Here is a 25939-nt window from a genome sequence, read left to right on the forward strand (position 1 = left end):
ATGAGAAAACAAAACTTTGATGCCATGTTGATAAACCTTCTAAGTTTCAAAGAGATCAGTTAAAAGCAGTGGGAGTTGACAAATTAAAGTGTACAACAGACAGATGGACATTACCATGTGATAACACGCCAGTCAGTAGACAATACACAATAAGAACAATAACAGAAATTGTTTCCATCAATCTTTTATTGTTAACAATATTACCTCTGTAGGCATTGTTCAGAGGAACTTTTGTATAGAACATATAAAACTTCAGTTTGTGGTAAGATATATTGAATGAAAGTTTTAAATTTCATATCTTTACATTATTAGTGGGATATCAGATAGAGTATGAGTTCCAATATCTATACTATATTTTTTTTCTAAATTTTGAAACAACAGGAAAATTGTACAGGTAAATTACAGTGTTAATTGTTGAGCAACTATGGAAAAGTTATTTGAAGGGATGAATCCTCTTTTGAAAGAAAATTTTGATCTTATATCTTATAGAAAAATACCCATCCCACATTAATGAAAAAGACCCATCCCACATTATAGAAAAAGGCCCATCCCACATTAAAGCCAGAGACCAATCCCACATTAAAGAAAAAGACCCATCCCACATTAAAGCCGAAGACCCATCCCACATTAAAGCCAGAGACACATCCCACATTAAAGCCAAAGACCCATCCCACATTAAAGCCAGTGACCAATCCCACATTAAAGCCAAAGAACAATCCCACATTAAAGCCAGAGACCAATCCCACATTAAAGCCAAAGATCCATCCCACATTAAAGCCAGAGACCCATCCCACATTAAAGCCAGAGACCCAACCCACATTAAAGCCAGAGACCCATCCCACACCATAGAAAAAGACCATCCCACATTATAGAAAAAGGCCCATCCCACATTAAAGCCAAAGACCCTTCCCGCACTATAGAAAAAGACCCATCCCACATTAAAGCCAAAGACCCATCCCACACTACAGAAAAAGACCAATCCCACATTAAAGCAAAGACCCTTCCCACATTAAAGCCAAAGACCCATCCCACACTATAGAAAAAGACCAATCCTTCATTAAAGCAAAGACCCATCCCACATTAAAGCCAAAGACCCATCCCACACTATAGAAAAAGACCATCCCACATTATAGAAAATGGCCCATCCCAAATTAATGCCAAAGACCCATCCCACAATAAAGTCAAAGACCCATCCCGCACTATGGAAAAAGACCAATCCCACATTAAATCCAAAGACCCATCCCACATTAAAGCCAAAAACCCATCCCACATTAAAGCCAAAGACCCATCCCACACTATAGAAAAAGACCATCCCACATTAAATCCAAAGACCCATCCCACATTAAAGCCAAAGACCCATCCCACACTATAGAAAAAGACCATCCCACATTAAAACCAAAAAAAATGCCAAAGACCCATCCCACATTAAAGCCAAAGACCCATAAAGAAAAAGACCCATCCCACAATTAAAGTCAAAGACCCATCCCGCACTATGGAAAAAGACCAATCCCACATTAAATCACATTAAAGCCAAAAACCCATCCCACATTAAAGCCAAAGACCCATCCCACACTATAGAAAAAGACCATCCCACATTATAGAAAATGGCCCATCCCACATTAATGCCAAAGACCCATCCCAAATTAAAGCCAAAGACCCATCCCACACTATAGAAAAAGATCATCCCACATTATAGAAAATGGCCCATCCCACATTAATGCCAAAGACCCATCCCACATTAAAGTCAAAGACCCATCCCGCACTATGGAAAAAGACCAATCCCACATTAAATCCAAAGACCCATCCCACATTAAAGCCAAAAACCCATCCCACATTAAAGCCAAAGACCCATCCCACACTATAGAAAAAGACCAATCCCACATTAAAGCCAAAGACCCATCCCACATTTAAGCCAAAGACCCATCCCATACTATAGAAAAAGACCAATCCCACATTAAATCCAAATCCCTTCCCACATTAAATCCAAAGACCCTTCCCACATTAAAGCCAAAGACCCATCCCACACTATAGAAAAAGACCAATCCCACATTAAAGCAAACCCCCATCCCACATTAAAGCCAAAGACCCATCCCACACTATAAAAAAAAAACTAATTCCACATTAAAACCAAAGACCATCCCACATTAAAGCCAAAGACCCATCCCATGCTACAGAAAAAGACCAATCTCACATCAAAACTAAAGACCCATCCCACATTAAAGCCAAAGACCCACCCCACGCTACAGAAAAAGACCAATCCCACATTAAAGCCAAAGACCCATCCCACACCATGAAAACCATCCATCCCACATTAAAGCCAAAGACCCATCCAACACCATGAAAACCAAAGACCCTTCCCACATTAAAGCCAAAGACCCTTCCCACATTAAACCTAAAGACCTTTCCCACATTAAAGCCAAAGACCCATCCCACACCATGAAATCCATCCATCCCACATTAAAGCCAAAGACCCATCCCACACCATGAAAACCAAAGACCCTTCCCACATTAAAGCCAAAGACCCATCCCACACCATGAAAACCAAAGACCCTTCCCACATTAACGCCAAAGACCCATCCCACACCATGAAAACCAAAGACCCTTCCCACATTAAAGCCAAAGACCCATCCCACACCATGAAAACCAAAGACCCTTCCCACATTAAAGCCAAAGACCCATCCCACATTAAAACCAAAGACCCTTCCCACATTAAAGCCAAAGACCCTTCCCAAATTAAACCTAAAGACCTTTCCCACATTAAAGCCAAAGACCCATACCTCACATCATATAGAGCCCATTGTTTCATGCATGGTACATTCCTGCCTTTCCCACTAAAGATGGTCCACAACCGAGGTTCTGTCCCTACTCCTAAGGTGGTGTCTCCTCCAGCCTTCAGTATTCCTCCCCTCCCATCAAATCCCAAACCTCCAGTACCACATCCCCTCCAGATCTACCAGGTGGGCATTCTCGAGAACTTAAATCCATAAAGTATTGTCACCAGACAGGTTACATACTCAACCTTACCCAGCAACACTACCTCAAAGATTTACTCTACCACTAATCCTGGTTTCCCCAGAGGATCGTGACACCTTTGGTCTAGTCAGATCAAGTCAGTTCAGTCCACAACAGGCTATCAGATATCCCTTAACCCAGGAGGTTTATGGTTCCAAACATGTGTGTCCCTTCCCAACCATACCAATTCAGGAACCCCCAACATCACCTAGCAATAGGGCTCTATGAACTTTACTAAATTTGAATAATCCCCTATAGTTTTAAATCTCCCAATCTTTACAAATAAAATTATCTTGAAATCTCCCTTCTATCCTTGCAAAATTTAAATAAATCCACCAATTTTTTGAAAATTTTCCCAACAATAATACATTTTGAAATCTCCCCAAAATTTGAAAATCAATTACTTTAATACACCAACTTATTCATTAAATCCAACATTACCCAATGTAGAACAGAATAAATTTGAAATAGAACATTATTATCCAGAATCCCCCTATTATAATGAATAAATTTGAAAACAGAACATTATTATTTGGAATCTCCCCATTATCATGAATGAATTTGAAAACAGAACATTATTAACTAGAATCCCCCTATTATAATGAATAAATTTGAAAACAGAACAAAATTATTTGGAATCTCCCCATTATCATGAATAAATTTGAAAACAGAACATTATTATCTAGAATCCCCCTATTATAATGAATAAATTTGAAAACAGACATAATTATGTGGAATCTCCCCATTATCATGAATAAATTTGAAAACAGAACATTATTATCTGGAATCCCCCTATTTCTAGTGAATGAATTTGAAAACAGAACATAATTATTTGGAATCTCCCCATTATCATGAATGAATTTGAAAACAGAACATTATTATCTAGAATCCCCCTATTATAGTGAATGAATTTGAAAACAGAACCTTATTATCTAGAATCCCCCTATTATAATGAATGAATTTGAAAACAGAACATAATTATTTGGAATGAAACAGACATAATTATTTGGAATCTCCCCATTATCATGAATAAATTTGAAAAATGAACATTATTATTTGGAATCTCCCTATTATAGTGAATGAATTTGAAAACAGAACCTTATTATCTAGAATCCCCCTATTATAATGAATGAATTTGAAAACAGAACATAATTATTTGGAATGAAACAGACATAATTATTTGGAATCTCCCCATTATCATGAATAAATTTGAAAAATGAACATTATTATCTGGAATCTCCCTATTATCATGAATGAATTTGAAAACAGAACATAATTATTTGGAATCTCCCCATTATCATGAATAAATTTGAAAACAGACATAATTATTTGGAATCTCCCCATTATCATCAATAAATTTGAAAAATGAACCTTATTATCTGGAATCTCCCTTTTATCATCAATGAATTTGAAAACAGAACATAATTATTTGGAATCTCCCCATAATCATGAATGAATTTGAAAACAGACATAATTATTTGGAATCTCCCCATTATCATGAATAAATTTGAAAAATGAACCTTATTATCTGGAATCTCCCTATTATCATCAATGAATTTGAAAACAGAACATAATTATTTGGAATCTCCCCATTATCATGAATGAATTTGAAAACAGACATAATTATTTGGAATCTCCCCATTATCATGAATAAATTTGAAAACAGAACATTATTATCTGGTATCTCCCTATCATCATCAATGAATTTGAAAACAGAACATTATTATCTGGAATCTCCCTATTATCATCAATGAATTTGAAAACAGAACATAATATTCTGGAATCCCCCTATCATAATGAATAAATTTGAAAACAAAACATAATTATCTGGAATCTCCCAATTATCATGAATAAATTTGAAAACAGAACATATTTATCAGGAATCCCCCTATCATAATGAATAAATTTGAAAACAGAACATAATTATTTGGAATCTCCCCATTATCATGAATAAATTTGAAAACTGAACATTATTATCTGGAATCTCCCTATTATCATCAATGAATTTGAAAACAGAACATTATTATCTGGAATCTCCCTATTATCATCAATGAATTTGAAAACAGAACATAATTATCTGGAATCCCCCTATCATAATGAATAAATTTGAAAACAGAACATAATTATCTGGAATCTCCCCATTATCATGAATAAATTTGAAAACAGAACATATTTATCAGGAATCCCCCTATCATAATGAATAAATTTGAAAACAGAACATAATTATTTGGAATCTCCCCATTATCATGAATAAATTTGAAAACAACATTATTATCTGGAATCCCCCTACTATAATGAATGAATTTGAAAACTGAACATAATTATTTTGAATCACAATCTCCCCATTATCATGAATAAATTTGAAAACAGAACATTATTATTTAGAATCTCCCTATTATTATGGATAAATATGAAACAGGACATAATTATCTGGAATCCCCCTACTATAATGAATAAATTTGAAAACTGAACATAATTATTTGGAATATCTCCATTATAATGAAAAAATTGAAAACTGATCATAATTATTTAGAATCTCCCTATTATCCTTAATGAATTTGAAAACCGAACAGAATTATCTGAAATCTCCCTATTATCATGAATAAATTTGAAAACAGCATATTTTTCTGGAATTTCCCTATTATCCTGGATAAATTTAAAAACCGAACATAATTATCTGGAATCTCCCTATTTCAACCTCCTTAATAAAGTGATTTATCTTTGATTTAAAAAATTCAGACATCAAAGTTTTCTTTCAGATTAAAGGAATCAGCACATGAAGTTTTGAGGAAGTGAGTATCTGTTAAATTTTGATATGTATTAAAAGCACATGTATATCTTTAGATTTTTAGAAAACAATAAGCAGTGTTGTTTCAAGATATTAAAACTCATTTAGAAATATAACAAACTATTGATTTGGCACAGATATACAATGCCTACTGGACTCATATATAAATACTATATAAAAAGATTAGATAAATAGAATATACAAATAGCCTGATTTCAATGTATTGCACAATTGTGACCATGTAAAAATCTATGTTCAAATACTTATTATAATAAACAATATCTATGAAAAGAAAATACATATCAGCACCTTGTTATATATACTTTACACTTTTAGATCTGCTAATTTGGTGAACATAGTTCTAGTGCAGTATGGTTTTGCATTGTACATAGTAGCACTCTTTGGTGTGACACTGTACACAGTAGCACTTTTTGGTGTCGCACTGTACACAGTAGCACTATTTGGTGTGACAGTTTTGTGAGGTGCTGTACTCAGTAGCTCTCTTTGGCGTGACACTGTTTGGTGTGGTGCTGCACTCAGTAGCACTGTTTGGTGAGGTGCTGTACTCAGTAGCACTGTTTGGTGTGACACTGCATGGTGAGGTGCTGTACAAAGTAGCACTCTTTGGTGTGACACTGCATGGTGAGGTGCTGTACTCAGTAGCACTGTTTGGTGTGACACTGCATGGTGAGGTGCTGTACACAGTAACACTGTTTGGTGAGGTGCTATAATCAGTAGCACTGTTTGGTGTGACACTGCATTGTGAGGTGCTGTACTCAGTAGCACTGTTTGGCGTGACACTGTTTGGTGTGGTGCTATACTCGGTAGCACTGTTTGGTGAGGTGCTGTACTCAGTAGCACTGTTTGGTGTGACACTGCATGGTGAGGTGCTGTACTCGGTAACACTGTTTGGTGAGGTGCTGTACTCAGTAGCACTGTTTGGTTTTAACACTTCATGGTGTGGTGCTGTACACAGTAGCACATTTTGGTGTGAAACTGTGTACAGTAACATTGTTTGATGTGGCCCTGTATATGCTAAGTATTGATCCGTACAAGAGAAGCTACTATGTACACATGACTACAACAATGAACATTTTCACAAATAAATGTGTGCCTTGCACAATTACTGATATAGTGTATACAGATTAAAGATTTCTTATCAAAAGCAATGTAAATTGCAATATCTGATACAACAATTACAGAAGTTGGGAAAGTATTCCATCAAAAAACATACAATTATATATAATAAAAAATATAACTGCATCAATGCAGCCTTGAATAAAAAATCCATCAGCTCTATGCAACCAAACATCATTTGCAAGATATGTGTTTGGAGTGTTGTATTACTCAAGCATAAATATTACTTAAGCAAAGACAAACACCAAAATCCATTGATCCAAACTCGTGAGCCATGTACAGATCCAGCCGATAAGGTAAAACACACACTACCCAGAATGAGGAGGTAATAAATCTGGGCAACTTTCCACACAAGGAGACTATCACAATGTTTTTTTCATAAGATTTCTTCTGAACGTACATTCCATGCAATTCAATTATTTTGGTAGAGTTTTTAAAAAAGTTTCAAAGTATTCTCCGATAAAGCTTATCTTTAACATGCATCATAACCTTAAAATAAGACTGACATACTAATTTAACAGAAAATTATTTCATAATACATCTTCTTGACATATGAATTAGAGAAGTTGTCTCCCTTGTGGTCAGTACAGGTATGTGATTTAGTAGCCAAGCTTTGGGACACCCCGGCGAGCTTTGCTTGTGCCAGGACGTCCTCCTGCCAGAGAAGGTAGCTTCTGTCCTCCTGCTCGTGTCTCGCCTTTTGGTGGGGTGTTCACCCTGCCTTCATTAGAGCGAGGAGACATCTTTGGCTGATTGCTAATGCGAGGCGATATCTTGGGCTGGCTGATGTTACGAGGTGATACTTTTGGCTGGATACGAGGCAGCTGAAAGTTTGAATTTGAGGTTGTTTAAGAAAATCAGTGTTAGTGTTCTAGCTGCTTCATTTCTTGAGGGTTTATGATCAAACTTCAGACATAAATAAAAAGCCACATTATCTGGGATGAGTTGGAGTCTCGGGATTGTAGGGTAAAGGTCAAGATCAATATTATTATCTTAGTAAATCCTTGTTGGCATTCAACCAGCTTCATTCATGGAGACAGTTTGATCAAAATTGGCCATCTTAATTGCACATAAGTGAAGGTGAAACCATATATTCAGTTTGTTTTGCCTTGTTTATTTTTGCCCTGATTTAAAGTCAAATATAGTTTATTTCTGCTATCTTATTATGATATATCAATATTTGCTCTCTCCAAATAGAGCAATTCATCCTCCATATTGGAAAGCAAATCTTGTAGACTTTTTCCTTTTTACAGAAACAGGCTGTTGTAGAATAACATTTGCAATTAAAAAATAAAACAATATCTACAAGGATTGCTGAATTACACATTAAAACAATCAGACATCACGCTAAGACTGTTAATACTGCAGAGAAAAAAGAACTTACGTCATTGTAGCGATTATCTGGCTGGGGCTCATGCTGTTCAATGACCTCAAATGTGATCAGTGCCTTTGGCTTCATCTTGATCTTCTGCATATGGCGAGTAGCAATCCCCTGTCCATCCTGATAGACATATACAAAAGATGATGAGTGCGAGATTTACAACATAGAATAAGGACTGCATCATTTATATTTTTAATAGTGACAAACTTAACTTAATTGATTCCTACGATTACTCTACGCAAAACAAAACTAAAATGGAATATCTCACAGCAAGGCCATCATGCAAAATACAGGATAGAGAGTACGAGTGCACTATCAAAAGTATTAACCAGATGTAGCATAGCAGATTATCAGTAATATAGCTGATTATCAAACTAATATCTACCATAAAGAAAATAAATACCTTAACATCTGGGAAAAGGTTTGTTGGTTTGCCCATTGCCTTATCAATGTAGGAAAGGTCTTCCTTAATTGGCTGGCGCTCTGCATCTCTGACAGTAAGGCCAGGAACATATCCCTTGACTAGAGATCAGAAAAGGATCATTCACTTAGATATCATTTGAAATTTAACAATAGGATCAATTAATTTAAAACTAAGTTACAATCTGAAAAAAATATTGTGACCTCCATGAATGCTTAATATTTCATTCACAGCAAATATTTGTAATCCAATAATTAAATCCAAATCTTTTCATCCATTCAAATGCTACTTGTCAGTTGTGTTATTTACTCACATTTGCTTGTACCCCTGTTGGTGCCCTGTACTTTTGGCAGTAAGCCCTGTGGGGGGCATTTGGCCTCAGTGGGAGGGTGTTGCCTCTTGTTGTCTGGCTGAGTGGGGAACACAATTCTCCTTCCTGCTTCTGGAGGAGGGTATGACCTAAGGCTTGTCCTTGGCTCTTGAAGAGGGGGAAGTTGAGATCTACGATTTCCTTCGTTGATTTTACCATCCGACACTGACTCTTGGTCAGTTCGGTGATGGCCACGGTTCAATACCATCTTGGCAAATCTGTAAGAGTCAATGAAGCATGATGAGGAATTTTATATATTGAAATATTGCAAAGTTATCATAGGAACAAAATTGTTTCTTTAACAGGAGAACAATCAATTCCACATATTTCGGGTACAAGTTTGTAAAAAAATGTAAGTCAATGTCTTTAAGAAAAATGTCAATTTGGACAATTTGGTCAAATTCTTAACATTCAAAATATATATTAAATAAATTAAAACATTAAAATACATATGTATGTTATGATAAAAGGGAGTTAAAATTTTTCTGTTTGAATGCAGAGAAATATATAATCAGTTCACAAAATAAACAAGTTTTTCCAAAAGATAGATACAATTGTATCTGTATATTAAGAATACATGGTTGGGTATTATCATAGTATAATTGGTTAAAAAGAAAACAGTATGTTGGAACATCGAAAAAGATGTTAGCACCAAAAATATATTCATATTCATATGACTGTTCTTTTAAGACACAATCTGTAAAGCACACACACACAAAACATAAAACAAGTGAACCTGTAAATTAAAGATACTGAAGAGTAATCTTCCCTCTGATACCATTTGCTTTCTTTCTTTTCTCTAATTTTACATGTGTGAATCTCAGTTGTTAAGCCAAGTATTTCTGGTTTATGGAATCTATACTTACATAATAAATGCAAGGCAATTTAAAGTGTTATCGATATAAATCTGTAGATAGTAGCTGTAATGATGACAGTGAACAGAGAAAATGTTAGTATATATTAGATGTATGTTTCACTGTCTGATCTCAGTAGTTTTCAGTGCTGCTCCTGGCCAACTCCTCCAGTCTCACTTACCCAGTATAATCAGGAAGCAAGAGAATATTATGGAATAGGCATGTATCAATTAAAAACCCAAAAGAAGTTGAAGAATAATATTTAGATAAAAAGTGAACCTTAGGTACAAAACTACAGTCCACAACAGACGAGTTCATCTTGAATATTTCAACAAATCAGATCTTGTGTAAATAAAACATTTTGGAGAGATTTTTAAAGGAAACCAAAACCTGACACAAAGGATTTTTGCCTTAAATACATATCTATTACCCAAAGGAATCTACAGTCTGAAGTTAATTTCCGTAAATTTAGGCTTAGGCCCAGTAAAGCCTAAGTGATCGGACCAACTGCCTGATCAGTCTCAAAAAACAAATTTTATGAACAACAAATAAAAAAACTCGTGAAAAAAATCAATCACCCGATCAAATAGCAATGAAATTCAAACTAAAAATATTTTGAGACCGAATATTAAGACCATAAATTAGGATTATTGTCCTGTTCTTAGCACTTCCGCCCATCTGCTCTCCGACATGATCGACATCAATCTTAATCAACATTCTGATATCATATCAACTTTATGACTTAAAATAAAGCAATAGTGCAATTAAGAACTTTGTTATGTACTCACCTTTTTCCCTTTTTCCTTGTTTTGCTATGTTTTTTGGCGTTTTCTGGAGATTTTCTGGGGAGCTCAGACCGGAACTCCCGCCAACATCAACTTTTTCTGGTTGACAACCACTGACGTCACAATCGGGAACCTTCGGCGCATTCCATACACGTAAGTAAATAGTCCGGCACATAACCAGCGTCTACTTGTTTACGTGTAGATGATAAATGTATGCAAAGTGCCAACTCGTGCAACATGTGATATCATAATTTGTACACATATTCTTTGTCGCAATAAATGTAATTTCATTGATCTCTAGAATACGGCTGCTACGGAAACTGACTGTGTCAAAAGGTTTTGATGTCAAAGGTCAAGAAGGGAGGTAATTGCTGTAAGGAGTCGGCCTAGTATTGCATATGCTGTTTTTTTTGTAGAACATGTCAAGTATCTTAACATGAGCTCTGAAAACATCATATGGTCGTATATTTAATATATACTACCTCTTTTCGGGGCAAATTCCATGCATAAAGGAACTAGCCTTTACTGAAAATGACTATATCTAACGTTACTGGTACTGCTCAGAATTTTATTTCTCTGAAAATTAACAACAATGCTTGATATATTTCCCTATTTCTAGAATGGTAAGTATTATCACTGATTATTTACCTATAAGATTTTTATACGGACATTAATTATAGCTAATCACATATTAAAAAAGGAAAAAATTTTTTTTTTTTTTTTTTTTTTAAAGTATTGTTTATTAATATCACCAAATCCTGTGGCATGTACATGGAATTTCCATTGATCAATTTTCATAGCTTGGTCATACATCAACATGTTTGTTTTAGCTTGTCATCTGACAGGATCATCATGATATTATTTTCGTATTTTAACATGATAATAATGACATGTAGTGATGCTTTTTTATACATTTTATAAAAAGAAATATAAGCCCTCAATTTCTTAATCATTCCAATTTAGAATTTTGATGAAACTGTGTTGTTCTATCCCTTGTGTATTGAGGATTGTATTTTGTACACAGTGGTTCTTTCCAATCTGATATTTCATTAGATGATTCTTTTATGCAGCTAAGCATGTATTATTCCATATATTTGAATGAAAATATTTACATTTTTGATAGAAAATGTTTTGATTTCTTTGATTTTACATTGATTTGAGGTCTTTTTTTTATGATTTTGAGGCAATTAAAATTAAGAATATCACAAATAATCATTATTTATTTGCAATGCTTTTTTATTTTATACATTCAAATAACGTTCGTTACACTTTGTTATGGTATTTTAACCAAAGAGAAACTAATGATATTGCAGGTTTTTTGTCAAGGGAGATAACTCTAATCAAACTTTTAAAAAAGTAGTTGACTGGCCCATAATCAGTAATGCACAATGTCTATTAGTGTAAAAGGAAAAAAATTAGTATTTATTTGAATAATCCTGTGTTTCCAATGATTAATTTCGCGTCTTAATGACATTTGATTTTTATACTCGTATCTATCAATGTATATGGTTAGTGACAAAAGTGTATGTATTCTTTTTCTAACAAAAAGCAAAGTAAAACGGTTCTCTTTATTAATAATATAAATGATATTTTCGATGAACTATTTGTCTCAATTTTATTCCATCCACAAGAAGGGAGATAACTGATGGAGAGTCATTAACTGTATGTCATTTACACATGTGATATCTTCATTATCTTTTTGTCACAAATTTAAACAAATTAGTATGTATTTACATTCTATACTAATTAAAAGGTTAATACTACGCTATTAATGATATATACAATCTTGATGTAAAGCCAATTCAATTTTATCATGAATTACGAATTAGTGAACATAAGTAGATTTATGTGCAAACACCATTTTCCAACATTCCACTTCAGAGTACAAATCTTACGTACACAGAAAATGTGAACGATTCCTGTCAGAAGGTATCTTTGTAAAACATGTATATACCAAACTTTACTTCGCATATTTTCGCTAAACATTTAAATTATTACGACTATGAATCTGTCCAGAAATGTCGACATCGGATGGGAAGTATAATCAAATGGTAAGATGATTTATTTACAATATATTAACAGTCTGTTGGAAGGGACTTTCTTTTTAACATTGCTCCAGCCCGAAACCAAACTAATTTGTTATTTGAATAAAAAAAAAACTACCGAAATGTAATTACTACAAAGTCTTTATTGCCAAAACAATACTATCAACATTTTTTTTCTTGAAAATAAATCTCTACGTGCAAAGTCCTACTGACTCATTGTAACACAAAATCTCTACAAGATCTCTACTAACTACATTGTAACACAAAGTCTCTACTAACTTTTTTGTCACACAAAAACTCTGCAAGGTCTCCATTTACTACATTGCAACACAAAATCTCTACAAAGTCTCTACTGTCTAAATTGTAACACAAAATCTTTACAAAGTCTCTACTGGCTACATTGTAACACAAAATTTCTACAACGTCTCTGCGGACTACATTGTAACAAAAAATCTCTTCAAAGTCTCTACTAACTACATTGTAACACAAAATCGCTACAAAGTCTTTTACTAACTATCAATAAACCACAAACTTAAAAAATCTAATCGATATCAAATTATTCTATGCAACATTATACTACTGTAACCTATAACACATCACCACAAATCCTTTACTAAACACAAACATTAAGTACAAAGTTGTAAGAAAATAACGTGTAACGTGATTTCTAACGAAACGTGAAATTAACACTACGACTACAGAGAAAAAAAACATTTCTAATAAAAGATACCGGTTTTAATCAAGTGTTGTCTGTCAGCTGATTCGTACTGAAAAAACATATAATGAAAATTACAGCTTTCCTCTCTTGAAACAGTCAAACTCCCCCCCCCCCCCCCCCCCTCTCTCTCTCTCTCCCCCCCCCCCCCCTCCCTCTCTCTCTCTCTCTCTCTCTCTCTCTCTCTCTCTCTCTCTCTCTGGATTATGCTTAATTCAGTGCTACAAGATTGCACTCTTTAAAAAGAAGAAAACAAACGCTATTTATTGGAAATTGCACTAAGGTGTTTAAATAATGTTATATAGGATAAAAATATCGTTGATACGAGACAGTGTTTATATTGGAGACAGACTATGGTCCAGGCAGTAACTAGATGGAGATCAGGTGTCGCCTGTCTTTAAATAGGTAATAATCATATTTTTAGTTTGAGACAGTGAATGAGATATAATTTTTTTAAATCTTATGACAGAAATGTACTAGGTAAGCCAGAACAGTGTGTAAGTGTGATTATATTGTGTATATACAATGTATATGTACTGATGGTAAGTCAAAACAGTGTGTAGGTGTTGTGCATATACAATGTATATGTACTGATGGTAAGCCAGAACAGTGTGTAAGTGTGATTATATTGTGCATATACAATGTATATGTACTGATGGTAAGTAAAACAGTGTGTAGGTGTGATAGTGTGGTGTGTATACAATGTATATGTACTGATGGTAAGTCAAAACAGTGTAGGTGTGATAGTGTGGTGTATATACAATGTATATGTACTGATGGTAAGTCAAAACAGTGTGTAGGTGTGATAGTGTGGTGTATATACAATGTATATGTACAGAAGGTAACTCAAAACTGTGTGTAGGTGTGATAGTGTGGTGTATATACAATGTATATGTACAGAAGGTAAGTCAAAACAGTGTGTAGGTGTGATAATGTTGTGTAATTACCATGTAATTTAAAGGGACAGATTATTTTTTTACCCGCTACTATCATACGGTAATTAACCGAACAGCAGATGTCTTCAGCTGAGGGCAGTGGACCAGCCGAACCTATTACCCACACAATGCTGGAACACATATAAATTATGCGAAGAAGGCCAATGGCGAGTGAACATCACGCTTTCTATGAAAAACGTGGACTGCTGACGGGAAACACAGGGTTAATGATAAAAGAGAATGCTGTATGGTTGTCATTATAACCTCGTCAAATAATTTCTTAGTAAAGTACTTACCACGGTTTACATGGACGTATGACCTGGAGACATTAACCCTCCCTGAACGTTCTTCAGGTGCCTGTTCAAAGGTTATGTAAATAATAATTTATTTGTTTTCCTTTCTATTTCGTTATATTGATTGTGAGGCACAATTATCGGTTTGTTTACACGATGGTATTTTCATTGGTTTTAAATCTATGCCTTTAATCAGGAAAACAAAACCTGTCTTATTTTACGAAAGAAATCGTGTTAACAGAGGAACAGATATCCTGACGTCCTTGGAATTCTGAATAAACTTAGTGATATACCGTATACCGGATCAGCGATCCCGCCAATCACATAAAATACTATCAAAATTAAGGATGGAATTAAAAAAAATTATCTTTGTGATAAAAAAATCAATTAGGATATATCATTTTATTACGTACTTCTATGAACTGCTAATAAACAGGCCTGAAGGTTTTATATAGTTATAAGGCTACCCATTAATTAGGCTACCCAGTAATTACGCTACCTGGTAATTAGGCTACCCGTTAATAAAGCTGCCCTACTCGGTGACAATGTATGAGTATATGGAATGATACAATAACTAAACCCCCATACATCGAACACTGGGACAAACGATTTCTCAGCAGGGTGAGATTCCTTCCGTTTCCGAGAGTGACAAGTAGTTTCAGCCTTCATTGTCACTGAAAAGGTAAACAGAACATTGAGATTTAGAACATTTGGTTAAGGAATACATATATATGCTAGAAACATAAACCAATTATTCGTAAACACGTTTTGAGGGGAAGGACATTTATTCCTTTCCAACACTAAAGTGCCATACATGGTCACACTTTTTCGAGGTCGAAGAAAAACCATGCACTAACTGTTTACATGAATGTCACATTAGATAAAGAATATGATAACAACAAATTATTTTAATGTTTTTCCTTCGTTTAATTTAGCAAATTTCGATTCTAGTCTAAATCTGCTACAGTGTTTGTGTTGCAGTCATCAAATTGTTGATGTATATCCCTACTCGTTTTAGTGTGCAGCACTTACTGACTTAATTTTGGTCAAAACGAACCATGATTTGTCAATTTATTTTTATAATTTTTTCAGTAAGAGAAATAAATTGTGTACATACGTGACAACGTAGAGATCGTTGAGTTCCCTTTGTAGAAGGTCTGCCGTATTTTCTGTACTGTTACGCACCCATCCTACCATCCACCGAGCCACTGTGTTATCGAAGGTGTCGTTAGAATTGTAGTAACCCTCGGAACTGGACGTGAATAGCTGCTCCAACAGCACGGGAACCTTACCTTTGAAACAAATACACGACTAGCAATCATTCGGTCGTTCTATCTACCTATTTTATATCGGTCTGCATTCGATTAACTTATATATCATAATAATTTAATCGAAAGATTATCATGTTGATGAATATATAAAAGAAATTCGTATAAAACTTAATGTTGACATATCGATAGTATAGGTATCTGCCTAAATCTTTGAGTTAATATATGTAACGCTTAAAGTAAACAAAATATTCTATGATTGTAATTAATCACTACAAACGCTTGTACCATGGATGGATTTCACAAAAAGTTGTTTTCCACAAACATTGATATTAAAGTGTTACCACGATAGTAAACCGTGGTCAAGATCCACAAACATTAAAATTATGTTATAATGTTAACACAAATTACAATTTTTGCGCTTACCATATTTTTCTGTGAGCATCTTGTTAAGTTTTCCGGCAGGAACCGGAAGTGTAGAAGCCGTCACCGCCATGTTTGGTTTACTCCAGTTTCGTATGGAATTGATCCCTTCCTCAATTATCCGACTTTCATCTCCTTCTGCAGTCTCCAGATTTCTACTTCTTTGAGCCCTTTGGAATATTGTCCTCAAACTGCTAAACTGATCAGCAATGTCCAGGTTGTGTTGTGTCAACTGTTTGGCGACCTTGGCGAAATCTCGTGTCAGTTTTGCATTGAGATCACTGAAGTGAGACTCCATCACGTTGACTTTGCTTTCCACGTTGTCAAGAGATTCCTGTAAAAGAATTGTAACAGCATTTACCACATGACCAGGCCTCAGGGGTAAAATTTACCAAACAAACACGTTTTAGCGTAAACCTTTTGACATTTCACCAGGAAATCTTCCTCTATGTAATAGTTTAATTATTTGATTGGTACTGTACAAATAGCCGAGACTATGATTCATCAGGACATGGATTAAAGAATCAACCCAGAGGTTTACGGGAAATGATGAAGTCTCCTTCTCTGTTTGAGCGAACGTGATAAGATAGGATTAATTGACGTTTCAGATATTTTCGACAAACTTGTCACGTGACTTCGTGGACTCTGTTGTTTAAAAAAAAACGTGGTTTAACTAGGGACGAAATGGATTCGGTGGATGGTTTATGCAAATTCCTCTAAATACTTCTAGACCGATATATTCTACTTGTAGTTGACATACATATGTACATGTCAGGCCCCAGATGTTCAACAGTTAGTTAATATCGATGTGGTTAGTGAAAAATGAGTGTTATGTCAAATTTAACAATTCATTTTAAAATCTGGCCTAACACAACAACAAGAAAGCTATGATATATTTAGAAAAATGTTTCTAATCTTGTTAAATTTGTATTTTCAAAAGAAATCACTAACCAATGGTTGAACAGCCGGGACCAGGTGGCTTAGTCGTGCTAAATATATCGCTTTTAATTTTAATAGTTCAATCAAAACCCCTAACGAATCTTATTTTCCCAGAAGTCCAAACTGCTGCCTTTGAAGACCTTTTCCCCTTTTTATGTCTCACTTGACACACCGTTTCCTTTGGCATTTGAGATAAGTCGTCACATAACAAAGTTATTTCAAAAATCGTATGCTCACTATTTTTCACTCAGAACTGAATAAGGAAAAGACCACATAGGTTAGCATTGCTGAAAATCCACTCTGCTCTTTAACGAGTTTCTGTCGATATAGATAGTGAACGTTTTGTATTTCCAAACAACCAAGTTTTTATAGGTTAAGCAAAATTCTTCTTTCAATCATATTCACATTTCAAATCTTAATAGAGAGGTTGGTATCACCGATATTATGACTGATATTGGATGAGTACCTATAATTCGTCTAAACCTGCTATGTAAACATGTAAACAAAAACGTTTTCACCACGGATAAAGAGGTGCATTCTCGATACTCCGGGGGTTAAGATTACTTTCCCTCTCAGCACCCCTGGAACATGTCATGGCAAAATCAAACGTTCCATGTGCGACACCATGTGGACAAGACGAAAAGATTAATTTGATCCTTTGATAAACATCAAAACACACAAAATTGCGGTCACATAATGGTAGATTGCAATGGCTTTGAAGTTGGGTTTCTCTCCTTTCCTGTGATTGGTCAGTTTTTTCCTGTCGGAATCAATCAAATTACTTCGCTTGTGCCTTCTATTTTGCCATGACATATTCCAGGGGTACAGAGAGCGAACCCCTGGAGTAACGAGGATGGAAGGGGTACGGTTCTCCGGCCCGTGACCTAATTAACATCATATCGTTTTATTATGTCACTTGTATAAAGTTAAAAGTAACAGCTTACCGCTATTGATAAAGAAGGGCTTGAAACAGCGAGTGTATCAGATTAATCCTATGAAACATCACAATTTATTTTATTATGAATGAAGAACTCCACAACCTCTCTCAGTCAGATCAATTTTCCTTTTTATGAAAAAGATACACGGTAGAATTTAACACTGTTGATACGGTAAAAATTACTATGCACGCGTAACTTGATTCTTATCATCGCCCCTGTTGGGCAGCATTATGATGCTTTCGTCATTCACTAACTTTCTTTTTTATGACTTCAGTAAACATAAGTATCTGATAAATTAAATATGTGCTGTAAATAATGAAAATAAATATATAGGGAAAGAGCAGAGACGTATATAACGTTATATATGTCTCTGGATAGAGTGTGTTTCGTTCTTCTTACAAGGTAACATGCTTCTAACTAGAGACATATATAACATATATACGTCCCTGTTCTAACTGAATTCCTTTTGATGTGTGTAGTGAACCAACAAGACTGGTATCTTTGATGAGTACTGGGATTCGGACCAGTATAAAAGGTTTGAATAAAACATCTACCATAATTTATGACGTTGATATGATTCTGAATATTAACAATTTAATATACTTGTGAAGTTATCTTTTATTTGCTTTAAAGTTGACTGCGTCCGAATACAAAGTGCAAGGCAATGTTAAATTAAAGAGCGATGAAAGCATTTTAAATGTACATGAAATATGGTTAGGGTCACATCTGACATTTTATTTAGTAAATCATGTGCTGATCAGTGGATATATGACAAAATCAAATGGTATTTCCTTAGAGTTACCAACAACATTGAGTTGTATTTATAATTCCAATGAAGTAATTCTTTAAAAATAGATTTGGAAATCCCAGGGGTCATCTCAAAAGTCATTGTAATGCACAGTTTTAACGAGGTAATGAAGTAAAAAAGATAATTTTCACACAAGTCATAAAACTTATCAAGGCTTTCTACTGTATTTTTATTTTCAAGTTATATAGCATTTGCTATTTTATTCCATCTTTATAGATAGTGGAAAATAAAACCCCACGGAAAAAACAGTTTGTACAGCATATGCAAGGTTTTTACAACAACGATAAATTGATTCAAAATTATTTTATAGTGTCACAGTGACCACGGTTTCTACAAAAAACTTACTTCTAGACGTCGAACGTTGACCTCTAACTGGCTCTTTTCCTCCGCAGCACTGTTGAGGGCCTTGGTTACCGTTTCTATGTACAGGTCTAATTTTGTAGTATCCATAGTTTCCTCCACGAGGAATACGCCGTCGTCCTTCATCATCACATTTTTACAATTTTGTAATATCACGGTGGTTTCCATCTTTTCCATCATGGTCATAAATGTTTTCTCCATTTTTTTAACCTGTTTCTTCAATTCGTCATTCTGTCTCTTCAGTTCACCATTCTCTCGTGATTTTAGTTCCAACTGATGTTCCAAATTGTCAACAGATATAGAATCATCCCGTTGTCCTTTAGTACAGCTAAATATGCTACTTCCAGACCGACTTCTGTTTTTCTTCAGGGCGGATTTGTTCCTAATTTCACTTTTCCTTTGTTCGCATTCCATCGCAATTATTTTGATTGTCTACCTGAAATTATATGTACAAATTTTGTGTTTTATGATAATTATAAATGATTACATGTACTTAATCATTTTGAAATTATCTGTATATTAAATAAGATATTACGTATACACATTCATTTATTCACCACATCAACACGATGTATTGACATGGTCACTTAACATAAATGTTTAAGCATATTATTATTGCTATTATTTTAACTTTGTTTGTTTGTTTTGTTCTTTTTTGAGGAGTTGTATCTTTTTTACAATTGTTTGTTTACTGAGTATACATGTATATGATTTATTTATATTTTATCTGTTTATTTTTAATTTTATCAATTCTTAGGCCAACAAATCCGAATAAAACCAGTTCTATGTGTATTACAGGTCAACCTAGCCAGGCATTACCATGGAATGAGAAAAGACCTTTGAGAAAACCTTTTATACAAATTTCGACCAAAAGAGTAAAACTTCAAAATGAACAACTTTTACTGAAAAAAAGAGACATTCAGTTATCTCTGCATTAATTATATTTAATATTCATCCGACATCATACTTAAGTGAGATATGTGTAATTTAAGTTTATTTACTCTATAATAATTTATAAACCGCTAACCTGTGTGTATATACATATGTGAACGAGGGCATATCTAGCTGGTTTTAATAAGTTCAATAATTGAATATCGACAGATCAGTAAACAACAGCAACAACGACAAGAGCACTAAATCCTAGCTATCTGGTATTTAGGAAACTTTTTTAAAAAATCGGCAAAGAAATATGAACCTACCTGCTGTAAGGCGCCCTCTACAACGGGCTTAAAATAACCAAATCAAAGTTGTTACCTGTCATTTCTAATATGCCACGTTAGGGTTGGCAGATAGCCAGCAAAGGTGGAGTTATGTTTAAACTCGGTTGAAAGTCTCGGCTTATGTCATAGTGTTAAGGCCCGTCTTAGGAATTTTCTACCGACAGCGAATCGAAACCTTTCTGTCTCGATATTTTTCTGATATTTTTTAGAATTAATATCTTCATCGGATATTTCCTCAATAAAATAGCATTGAACAATAAGTCTAGCTGCTAATAGGGACATTTAGGACGGAACTATAGATAGGTTTGTCAATAATCTTACAAAACTGATTAATTATATACCAATATGTCTATCTGCTAGTAGGGACATTTAGGACGGAACTATAGAAAGGTTTGTCAATAATCTTACAAAACTGATTAATTATATACCAATATGTCTATCTGCTAGTAAGGACATTTAGGACGGAACTATAGATAGGTTTGTCAATAATCTTACAAAACTGATTAATTATATACCAATATGTCTATCTGCTAGTAGGGACATTTAGGACGGAACTATAGATAGGTTTGTCAATAATCTTACAAAACTGATTAATTATATACCATTGAACAATATGTCTATCTCCTAGTAGGGACATTTAGGACGGAACTATAGATAGGTTTGTCAATAATCTTACAAAACTGATGGATTATATACCATTGAACAATATGTCTATCTCCTAGTAGGGACATTTAAGACGGAACTATAGAAAGGTTTGTCAATAATCTTACAAAACTGATGGATTATATACCATTGAACAATATGTCTATCTCCTAGTAGGGACATTTAAGACGGAACTATAGAAAGGTTTGTCAATAATCTTACAAAACTGATGGATTATATACCATTGAACAATATGTCTATCTGCTAGTAGGTTTGTCAATAATCTTACAAAACTGATTAATTATATACCATTGAACAACATTTAGGGACATTTAGGACGGAACTATAGATAGGTTTGTCAATAATCTTACAAAACTGATGGATTATATACCATTGAACAATATGTCTATCTCCTAGTAGGGACATTTAAGACGGAACTATAAAGGTTTGTCAATAATCTTACAAAACTGATGGATTATATACCATTGAACAATATGTCTATCTCGGAACTATAGAAAGGTTTGTCAATAATCTTACAAAACTGATGGGACATTTAGGGACATTTAGGACGGAACTATAGAAAGGTTTGTCAATAATCTTACAAAACTGATGGATTATATACCATTGAACAATATGTCTATCTGCTAGTAGGGACATTTAGGACGGAACTATAGATAGGTTTGTCAATAATCTTACAAAACTGATTAATTATATACCATTGAACAATAAGTCTAACTGCTAATAGGGACATTTAGGACGGAACTTTAGAAAGGTTTGTCAATAATCTTACAAAACTGATTAATTATGTACCATTGAACAATAAGTCTAACTGCTAGTAGGGACATTTAGGACGGAACTTTAGAAAGGTTTGTCAATAATCTTACAAAACTGATTAATTATGTACCATTGAACAATAAGTCTAACTGCTAGTAGGGACATTTAGGACGGAACTATAGAAAGGTTTGTCAATAATCTTACAAAACTGATTAATTATGTACCATTGAACAATAAGTCTAACTGCTAATAGGAACATTTAGGACGGAACTATAGATAGGTTTGTCAATAATCTTACAAAACTGATGGATTATATAAGAACATTTGATGTTTTGACACAAGAGTACACTACCATACTCTATTCATTATAAGCTAACGGAACGCCCTCATTCTCTGGTCATGGCGGTTTTCTCTTATAAGAAAGGGGAACGGCAGTATAAATAAATAACATCAAGCCAATACAGAAAAATTCGAATAGAAATTCGTGAAAATAGTTGAATTCTTGTTGACAATAATCTTCCCTAGTTTTGGTGGTAAGATCTTCCAACAAGACTATATATATGAGGTACCTATAACACCAAACATAATGACTTTTTCAAATTATTCCTCTCCTGTTAACCATCCGTTTACACTCTGTCACTTCGCAATTCTTTTTATTTCTTTTCGCAGGAAATACTGGACGGTATTTCCGATTTGTGGGTTTTCACTGCTCCCAAGTTCTGCTAAAGTCGGCCGTATTTGATGTTACTACTGGGATTTCAGGATATAACGATGACACCCTAACGGCCGTACTGGTGTCTCCAACTGTTGACGGAGTGATACTTGATCTCCGTATATTTGCTATCTGTCTGACCCATTTAAAGCTACACAGGCGTACAGACAACATCTCTTATCTCTCAAAATTCACTTCACCAATTATACTTCTTTTGGTGATAACTGAAACAATCGTCAGAGCGCAAATGAGAAAAAAGGTCAAGGTCATTTGTTTGTGTGCACACGCGATAACCATTTCTCACGGAATAAGTTGAAACAATATACAGGCAAGATGTTTCATGTCCTCGTGATTAAATGTCTTCTTGAGTTGCTCGCTTTGTGTCTGGATACCCTATGAGACTCATCCTGGATACCCCCTGCACAGAGCGAAAGTGATTGTAACCCATGAATTATCGAGAATGCATGAGACTTGTTTCAGGTAGCTTATGCCACAGTGCCTATCTTTATCATTTACTTTTCATTGATGGAAAATTATGACATTACACAAACAAAAGTAAGCTTAAAACGGGCTTCAGTGTAAGTTTGCGGTTAGTTTTTGAGAACTTTTGTAGTTTGAACACGTGTCACATCCTTGATGTACAAGAGATAATAATAAATTTAACCTCCTCCCCACGGAGGAAATAGGAGACCCTGGGGCCATGAAATTCACAATTTTGGTAAAGAATCTCCAGTCACTTCCATCCATGACGGGAATTTACTGTTACTGTACTGTTTTTTGTTTTTAATTTGAGGCTGCTTTTGGCCCAGGCCCACAGGCCCTTGTAGGGGTTGGGACTGTATAATTCAATTCTTTTGCCAAGGAAGGTTTTGAAAAGAAGCTGAAAAAAATTAAAAGTTTAGGGATGCATGTTGCACAACTAAAGACAATCACAATACGTCGCCATGAGATTTTGTCTTGGTTGACCCAATATAAACGGGGCATCTTGGTTATGCAAGCACTTGTGAAATCCTAGTTGTACCAGCACGTGATAGCCTGGTTGTACCAGCACTTGTGAAATCCTGGTTGTACCAACATGTCTTTTTAAACTCCTCATAAACTTGAGACCACAATCATTTCTCTAGAAAGAACAGAACACAATAACATTTTAGATTTTTTATTTTATGCAAGTGTAGAGGTTGTATTCCATTGTACAAACAGCATGAAAATAATGCAGCTTGTTGCAGTTTCAATTAATTAGAAAATCATTATCATAGGTACTAGAGCAACATTGATATATACAACACACAGTAATAACATCCACCAAACTGTGCTATGGTACAAAGTCGCCCTACAATAATTTCATATTAACGCAGTAGTAATGATAGTCAGGCATATATATCTGGAGTGTAGCATAGTAGGGCAAGGAGGGAGGGGTGGGTGGTTTGATTATTGATATATGTTGATGTACCTAGTGCAGTAGGCGAAGAATGGGGGAATTGTATTAAGTATATGTACTGAATGTAGTGTAGCAGAATATGTACCAAAGTGTAGTGTAGCAGAATATATATAGAAGTGTAGCAGAATATGTACCAAAGTGTAGTGTAGCAGATTAGGTACCAAAGTGTAGTGTAGCAGAATATGTATCAAAGTGTAGCAGAATATGTACCAAAGTGTAGTGTAGCAGAATATGTACCAGTGTAGTGTAGCAGAATATGTATCAAAGTGTAGCAGAATATGTACCAAATTGTAGTGTAGCAGAATAGGTACCAAAGTGTAGTGTAGCAGAATATGTATCAATGTGTAGCAGAATATGTACCAAAGTGTAGTGTAGCAGAATATGTACCAAATTGTAGTGCAGCAGAATATGTACCAAATTGTAGTGCAGCAGAATATGTACCAAAGTGTAGTGTAGCAGAATATGTACCAAATTGTAGTGCAGCAGAATATGTACCAAAGTGTAGTGTAGCAGAATATGTATCTAAGTGTAGTGTAGCAGAATATGTATCAAAGTGTAGTGTAGCAGAATATGTATCAAAGTGTAATGTAGCAGAATATGTATCAAAGTGTAGTGTAGCAGAATATGTACCAAGTGAAATGTATCTGGGTAAAATTGGAAGTATGTTATTAAGTATATGGGGGCATTTTAAATGATTTTGGGTTAAGGAACAGTATCTATGGATACAAGATTGGACAGTATCCAAGGATACAGGAGGGAACAGTATCTATGTGGGGGGGGGGGGGGACAATATTTATCGATTTGGAAAGGAACAGTATCTATGGATACAGGAGGAACAGTATCTATGGATACAAGACTTTCCTCATAATTCCATTGTAATGAACATGGCATAAAAATACTGACAAGGAATAAACAAATTACAAGTTTTTAAACGGCAAGAATGTGTTTTACCCGAGAACACTACTAATGCCTAGAATGAATAAAATCACCAAGTGTATGGTTCTGTTTAAATAATCATTTTGTTACTTAAAAGTTTACTTCATAGGTGTTTAACTATACTATAGGGAACATTGGAAGTATAAATAAAGGTGTTATGTTTGCATGGATGTTACACTTTTCTTGTGGATGATATGTTCATGTGAAAATAAATTCTGAGGATATGACTTCGAGCTGTGAACTCTAATGAAAAAACAAAAACAAAACCTAAAATACAAACAATAATAAAGTTAGTAAATGTTCAAAAACAAGTTTGGTTTTCTTTCCTATCCTTCATGATCTGCAGAACAATCAGTCAATGAATAATTTTTTGTGAGGAAATTATTTATGTTTTCAAAGATGTAGGTCTGACGACCTGAGCCTGATTTGACAAACATAATTAGACCATTAATTAAAAAAAAAAAACCCTTTAATTTCTATTTTGAAAAATTCAAACAACCAATCCAAGTATCAGATGACTGCTTCTCTTAAGAATACAAACATAAACATATCCTTCACTTCAAAAGTAATTTGACACACAGACATTCAGTTACAATTTTAGAAGTTTTATGCTGATCTCAATTAAAAAATTATTTCAAACCAAAAAAAACCTGAAAATAAAACATATACCTATGATAAAATTGATTTACATTGATGTAATGTATTCAGTTATAAATAAAAGTGTGAAAAGTTACATTGCATTCAT

At 34.5% G+C, this 25939-nt stretch overlaps 3 protein-coding genes across 3 annotated transcripts; 1 reads left to right on the forward strand and 2 right to left on the reverse strand.

The window, feature by feature from the left end:
- The first annotated feature begins 2483 nt into the window (after positions 1–2483).
- Positions 2484–2987, forward strand: LOC132553523 (uncharacterized). Its single transcript, XM_060217770.1, has one exon. The coding sequence runs from the start codon at positions 2484–2486 to the stop codon at positions 2985–2987; it is 504 nt and encodes a 167-aa protein (XP_060073753.1).
- A 4549-nt stretch (positions 2988–7536) lies between these two features.
- On the reverse strand, positions 7537–9317 carry LOC132553493 (uncharacterized). Its single transcript, XM_060217740.1, has 4 exons — positions 9053–9317; positions 8722–8840; positions 8322–8438; positions 7537–7761 (listed from the first exon to the last, which is right to left on the reverse strand). The coding sequence occupies exons 1-4, from the start codon at positions 9315–9317 to the stop codon at positions 7537–7539; spliced, it is 726 nt and encodes a 241-aa protein (XP_060073723.1).
- A 6077-nt stretch (positions 9318–15394) lies between these two features.
- On the reverse strand, positions 15395–19886 carry LOC132553524 (uncharacterized). Its single transcript, XM_060217772.1, has 4 exons — positions 19458–19886; positions 16431–16761; positions 15854–16028; positions 15395–15410 (listed from the first exon to the last, which is right to left on the reverse strand). Exons 1-4 carry the CDS (start codon positions 19884–19886, stop codon positions 15395–15397), a joined length of 951 nt encoding a protein of 316 aa, XP_060073755.1.
- Between the last annotated feature and the right edge of the window lie 6053 nt (positions 19887–25939).

Source organism: Ylistrum balloti, unplaced genomic scaffold (genome assembly GCF_031769215.1).
Source record: "Ylistrum balloti isolate Yb309-2 unplaced genomic scaffold, AGI_CSIRO_Ybal_v1 Utg370332, whole genome shotgun sequence".
Lineage (NCBI taxonomy): Eukaryota > Metazoa > Mollusca > Bivalvia > Pectinida > Pectinidae > Ylistrum > Ylistrum balloti.

What these genes read in the sequence shown, in the direction of transcription:
- LOC132553524 (XM_060217772.1), bottom strand. Translation starts at nt 19,886, where the DNA reads ATGGAATGCGAACAAAGGAAAAGTGAAATTAGGAACAAATCCGCCCTG. An exon ending in TCAACGTTCGACGTCTAGAA is followed by an intron (nt 16,762 to 19,457) that starts GTAAGTTTTTTG and finishes ATTCTTTTACAG; the next exon opens with GAATCTCTTGACAACGTGGA. An exon ending in GATGCTCACAGAAAAATATG is followed by an intron (nt 16,029 to 16,430) that starts GTAAGCGCAAAA and finishes TTTGTTTCAAAG; the next exon opens with GTAAGGTTCCCGTGCTGTTG.
- LOC132553523 (XM_060217770.1), top strand. Translation starts at nt 2,484, where the DNA reads ATGAAAACCAAAGACCCTTCCCACATTAAAGCCAAAGACCCATCCCAC.
- LOC132553493 (XM_060217740.1), bottom strand. Translation starts at nt 9,317, where the DNA reads ATGGTATTGAACCGTGGCCATCACCGAACTGACCAAGAGTCAGTGTCG. An exon ending in CAACAGGGGTACAAGCAAAT is followed by an intron (nt 8,841 to 9,052) that starts GTGAGTAAATAA and finishes TCTGATCTCTAG; the next exon opens with TCAAGGGATATGTTCCTGGC. An exon ending in CAGATAATCGCTACAATGAC is followed by an intron (nt 7,762 to 8,321) that starts GTAAGTTCTTTT and finishes TCAAACTTTCAG; the next exon opens with CTGCCTCGTATCCAGCCAAA.